General features: G+C 38.8%; 1 protein-coding gene across 2 annotated transcripts; it reads left to right on the forward strand.

Moving 5' to 3' along the window:
* The first annotated feature begins 2,364 nt into the window (after positions 1–2,364).
* LOC125011403 (SLAM family member 5-like) lies at positions 2,365–4,639 on the forward strand. 2 transcript variants are annotated; one of them, XM_047590613.1, is made up of 4 exons: positions 2,365–2,913; positions 3,000–3,305; positions 3,391–3,675; positions 3,775–4,639. In XM_047590613.1, exons 1-4 carry the CDS (start codon positions 2,892–2,894, stop codon positions 3,930–3,932), a joined length of 771 nt encoding a protein of 256 aa, XP_047446569.1. In that variant the 5' UTR covers positions 2,365–2,891; the 3' UTR covers positions 3,933–4,639. The 2 variants fall into 2 exon arrangements, with proteins under 2 accessions (XP_047446569.1, XP_047446568.1); XM_047590612.1 differs by having other exon boundaries at positions 2,854–3,305.
* Positions 4,640–5,189: the final 550 nt, after the last annotated feature.

Here is a 5,189-nt window from a genome sequence, read left to right on the forward strand (position 1 = left end):
GAAGAGTCTGTTAAGAGTTCACTGGATTAGAGAAGTTGACTTGAGTGCATTTACGTGTTAATACAAGAAAACCGGAAAGACACAACGATGTCTGGCCGTAGTCTGTGGTGTGGTGGTTGATTCAAAACTATTTCCACTGTTACATTTACATTTAACAAAGCAAGAAGCTCTACCATGTCTCAAAGGAATTTGACTTTCTTCTCTGGAATTTTCATAAAAGTTATGGTATAAATTTAATAACATATTCACCTGGTAGAAAACCAAGAGTCTCTGAAGGTTACACTGGAAGGGTTGAGTTCTCTGTGGAAAATTACTCGTTGAAATTAAAGAATCTACAAGATGACGACAGTGGAGTTTATACAGCACTAGTGACAGGAGATAAAGACCAAACAATAACTAAATACATGGTCACAGTTCAAGGTAGGTTTCTGAACATTTCACACACTGACAGAGAACATCTGCTGTCATGTTTGTAAACCTCCTCACACCTACTTTCCTCCATCAGGTCCAGTGTCTCCAGTTGATCTGAATCCAGACTCTGTGTCCATCAGCTCAGACTCCTGTAACCTCACTGTGACCTGCAGCACAGAGGATCTCTGTCTCCTACATGCTGGTGAGACTGGAGACCTGTCCAGGATGGACCCCACCGCTCACCCAATCACAGCTGGGATAGGCTCCAGAAACCCCCGCGTCCCTAGTGAGGATAAGAGGTAGTAGAAGATGAGATGAGATCATTTTAAGAAACTGTAAAATTAGCTCTGACCAATCCAACAGCTGAAGAGTTAGATCAGTCAACTCTGTGTTTATTCATGTGCACGGTGAATGAAACAAAGATAATCATTCAGAAGTTCTAATAAAGGTTCATCCTGACACTGGGTGTGGTAGTAAATGTGGTTTGAATATGAGCACGATAACAATGTGAAACTTTCATTTCTACCAAGCTGTGACACTGTTATGATGTTCTAGTGTTGTCATGATACCAACATTTTGGTATCGATACCGGTATCAACATGTATTTTGATACTTTTTGATATTTTTCAAATAAAAAGAGAGCACAAAAAATGTCATTACTGACTTTATTAGTTTCTTTTCAAATCGAAGTAGTGCCATATCGCACTTCGCGCCCCTGCTTTGTCCACGAGTTGCGGCGTGGTGAATGTTGCAGCAGCCGTTCTCCTCTCCGTGCTCCTCTCTCTCTCTCTCTTTCCCTCTCTCTCTCTGTTCCCCCACCTCCCTCTATCACGTGCTCTCTCTTGCTTGCTTTTTCTTTCTTTCCTTCTCAAGCTCCGCTTACTCCTCTCAGCTCTAGTTACAACGCGGTAACGTCTCGCGACGAAGTCGCCATTGTTGCTGGCGGCGCTGCAAGTACCGGTCCATCCACATGCAGTATAATACCGTTTTAAATGCCTCAGTACCCCACTACCAATTTAGTACCGGTATACCAAACAACCCCACGTTATATGACTTATAACATATAACAGGACACCAGAGCACCATTTGTAGGTTCAAACAAGGTGTATTTTTATTCAAACTTAAAGAGAGAGAGAGCAGGGTAAAATAATAATAATAATAATAATAATAATAATAATAATAAATACAAACTAAACTCAAAGAACTAAAAAAGGACTGCAGGTGATGGACAAACAGAACAAAAGAGGAAGTCGGAACAAGACCTAAATAAAGGCTGTAGAACCATGACCTCCTTCCACTAAAGACTATCTGGCTTAAAGAAAGAAACTAAAGCTAAATAAAATGAATAAAACCCGAAAACAGAACTAAAAATAACCCAAACTAAAAATAATAAAGCTCCTGAAGTAGGAATTACCTCAAAGGGAATTAAATAAACCTCCTGTTTAAGAGGAAAGGAAGATCAAATTAAAAGTCAAGAGTTCACTAGATTAGAGAAGTCGACGTGTTTCCATTTACGTTTTAACACCACAAAACCAGAAGAACAACGATGACTAGGCTGTAGTCTGTGGTGCAGTGGTTGGTGGAAACCACTTCACACTGTTAAATTTGTAGTCGACCATGTCTCTCTCTGATACTTGGACTGATGCTCTGCAATGAAGCACCAGGTACAAGAACATTGTCTGATTAAATGTTGACAACAGGAACAGCAACGATACCAGATTCTTTAGGTGGGGCTTATAAGAATTGTCTCTTTATTGAAATGAACTGTGAACAAATTAAGACCCAAACTAATATGATGTTATAAAGGAGGGATCACAGTGTTATTTTGACCAAGTTGATTTAAACAACACTTCTGACTTCTCTCTGCAAACAATAGCTCAGCTTCCTGTTTCTGTTCTGAGAAAATTAAATACACAAACTAAAAATCTTCAGTCTTACAAGTTAACGTCTCAATGTCTGTATATAAAATGAGAAACAAAACACATTTGAAACAATAATCAAAATGTCAACACACACATTTGATTAAACTTATTTCAAGTTGCTGGTTTATTAAAGATCAGTTGATTCTAACAAAGTGAAGTCTTCTGAACACATGTACAACCATGAAGAAATATCTGAGGCTGCTTGAGGTCATTTTGAGACGTGGACAGATGGAGCCAAGAATGAAAGATGGAACAAGAGGAGAGACAGAAAAATGACAAAGTGGAAGAAAGTCTCTGTTTTCAGTAGAGAATGTGCAGAGATGTAAAGAAATGTAAAGAGTTCTCTATCATGGGACACAATGTGACAAGAGTTATTAATATAGTGTAGAGAGAGGTTTACCTGTTTATCTTTCTAGTAAAGGTTTGAACACATTGAATAGTTGTCAGCAGGAACAAGACAAAACTTTACGTCCCCTTGCAGCCCCTCTGCTGTCCTTCAGTGGCAGCGCAAGTGTCTTTAGGTGGTGATGAGCTGGATTTCCTGTCACATGGTTCAATATGAAGGTTGAAGAGGAAACATGTAAGATAAAGGACTGATGTTAAAAACTATGCTGGATATTGAGTTAGAGTTTTATTTATCATTATTATGTATCTACTGTTTTACAGGGTCCAGTGCTGTGACTGATGTGTTTGTGAAGAGAGGAGATGATGTACTTCTGGAAGTCATGGATGATGTTACAAAGGACTTAGAGTTTCTTCGATGGACAGTTAATACAAACAGTGTTTTAGTAGAATATTCACTTGGTGGAAAACCAACAGTCCCTGAAGGTTACACTGGAAGGGTTGAGTTCTCTGTGGAAAATTACTCGTTGAAATTAAAGAATCTACAAGATGACGACAGTGGAGTTTATACAGCACGAGTGACAGGAGATGAAGAACAAACAATAACTAAATACATGGTCACAGTTGAAGGTAGGTTTCTGAACATTTTACACACTGACAGAGAACATCTGCTGTCATGTTTGTTAACCTCCTCACACCTACTTTCCTCCATCAGGTCCAGTGTCTCCAGTTGATCTGAATCCAGACTCTGTGTCCATCAGCTCAGACTCCTGTAACCTCACTGTGACCTGCAGCACAGAGGACTCACACATCAGCAGCACTTTCACATGTGACACCAAAACCTGCTCTCAGGAGGGAGGAGACCAATCAAAGGTCACCAACTCTGGTGCTTCCCTCCGTGTCCACCTGTTGAATGATTCAATCATCTGTTACCATAGCAACCAAATCAGCTGGACTCAGAATATGACACAGATTCAGGATTTCTGTCCCCTACATGCTGGTAAGACTGACAGACAAAACATTTATCTAATAATAACATAAAGGTTCATGTATCTGAACCTGTTGTGGTTTTGCTCTGACAGTTTTCTCATGTTTGCAGGTCTCTCTGATGGTGTCTCCATCTGTCTGGTGAAGACAGTCGTGTTCTCTGTTGGTCTGATCATCATGGTGTCTGTCGTCATCAGTGTCCACCTCATGGAGAAGATCAGGAAACTAAAATCAAATCAAATGTACATAGAGTTCACTCTCTTACAGTGAAAAAATTGAATTTGCTTGTGGATTTTTTTCTCTTACATCACTGCTATTTTTGTTTTAATAAAATAAAAGCATGTTGTTTTCTAACAGGGATAAATAAAGTCCTACCTTGTCCTAAAATATCTTTCTCTGATACTTGGACTGATGCTCTGCATTGAAGCACCAGTCAACCAAAGTACTTCAGTACTTCAGTCTTATTCAGTCTCTTATCTAGAAAACTTCAGCGTGAACTGCAGATTTTTTACAATTAAAAAGCTCGACTGCTTTTATTTTTTGATACATTTCATGTTGTTTTTTTTCTGTTATAATGTGTAAATGAGAAATGTAGCAGTATTGGAACAACTGTAGGAGTTTAGGAGGCTACAGACCAGCAACAAGGTGGTTTTTTAACAGCTTATGTTTGAAATTAGTTTCACATTGTTATCAAGTACATGTTGGAGTCACTGCCACACCCAGTGTCATGGTGAATGTTTGTTGGAACTTTTTTCATTTACCCTGAACATGAGTGAACACAGAGTTGAGTGACTTAACTCACTTCAGCTGTTGGATTGGTCAGAGCTAATTTACAGTTTTATTTTTAATTCAATCCTCAAAAATATATACTTTGCATTACTTGTTGTGATCCTGCTTTATGTTTTTATTCAGTGAAGCAGTTTGTGTTGCATTTTTATTGCATGAAAAATACATAAATAAAGTTTGATTTGAATTGATCCTGATCCTGAAAGTTTCCCTGTTCTTAAAAACAAAACAACAACTTTCTGTTGTTGTATTAACTCAGATATATAGTAAATGTAAATGTAGTAAATTTACTACCACACCCAGTGTCAGAATGAACCTTTATTAGAACTTCTGAATGATTATCTTTGTTTCATTCACCGTGCACATGAATAAACACAGAGTTAACTGATCTAACTCTTCAGCTGTTGGATTGGTCAGAGCTAATTTTACATTTTCTTAAAATGATCTCATCTCATTTTCTACTACCTCTTATCCTCACTAGGGACGCGGGGGTTTCTGGAGCCTATCCCAGCTGTGATTGGGTGAGAGGTGGGGTCCACCTTGGACAGGTCTCCAGTCTATCACTGGACTAACACAGAGACAAACAACCATTTGCACTGAGGCTCACACCTAGGGTCAATTTAGAGTCACCAATCAGTCTAAGGAGCATGTCTTGTTGGATCCAGCTGGACTTGTTCTGAGGCTGGTTCTGAGCTTGTAACTGATCTTTAATAATCCAGCAACTTGAAATAAGTTTAATCA

This window comes from Mugil cephalus, chromosome 7, assembly GCF_022458985.1.
Source record: "Mugil cephalus isolate CIBA_MC_2020 chromosome 7, CIBA_Mcephalus_1.1, whole genome shotgun sequence".
Taxonomy (NCBI): domain Eukaryota; kingdom Metazoa; phylum Chordata; class Actinopteri; order Mugiliformes; family Mugilidae; genus Mugil; species Mugil cephalus.

Coding starts and splice junctions, on each gene's coding strand:
- LOC125011403 (XM_047590612.1), top strand. CDS start 2,930: ATGTTAAAAACTATGCTGGATATTGAGTTAGAGTTTTATTTATCATTA. Junction 3,306..3,390: donor ATACATGGTCACAGTTGAAG/GTAGGTTTCTGA, acceptor TTCCTCCATCAG/GTCCAGTGTCTCCAGTTGAT. Junction 3,676..3,774: donor TTTCTGTCCCCTACATGCTG/GTAAGACTGACA, acceptor TCATGTTTGCAG/GTCTCTCTGATGGTGTCTCC.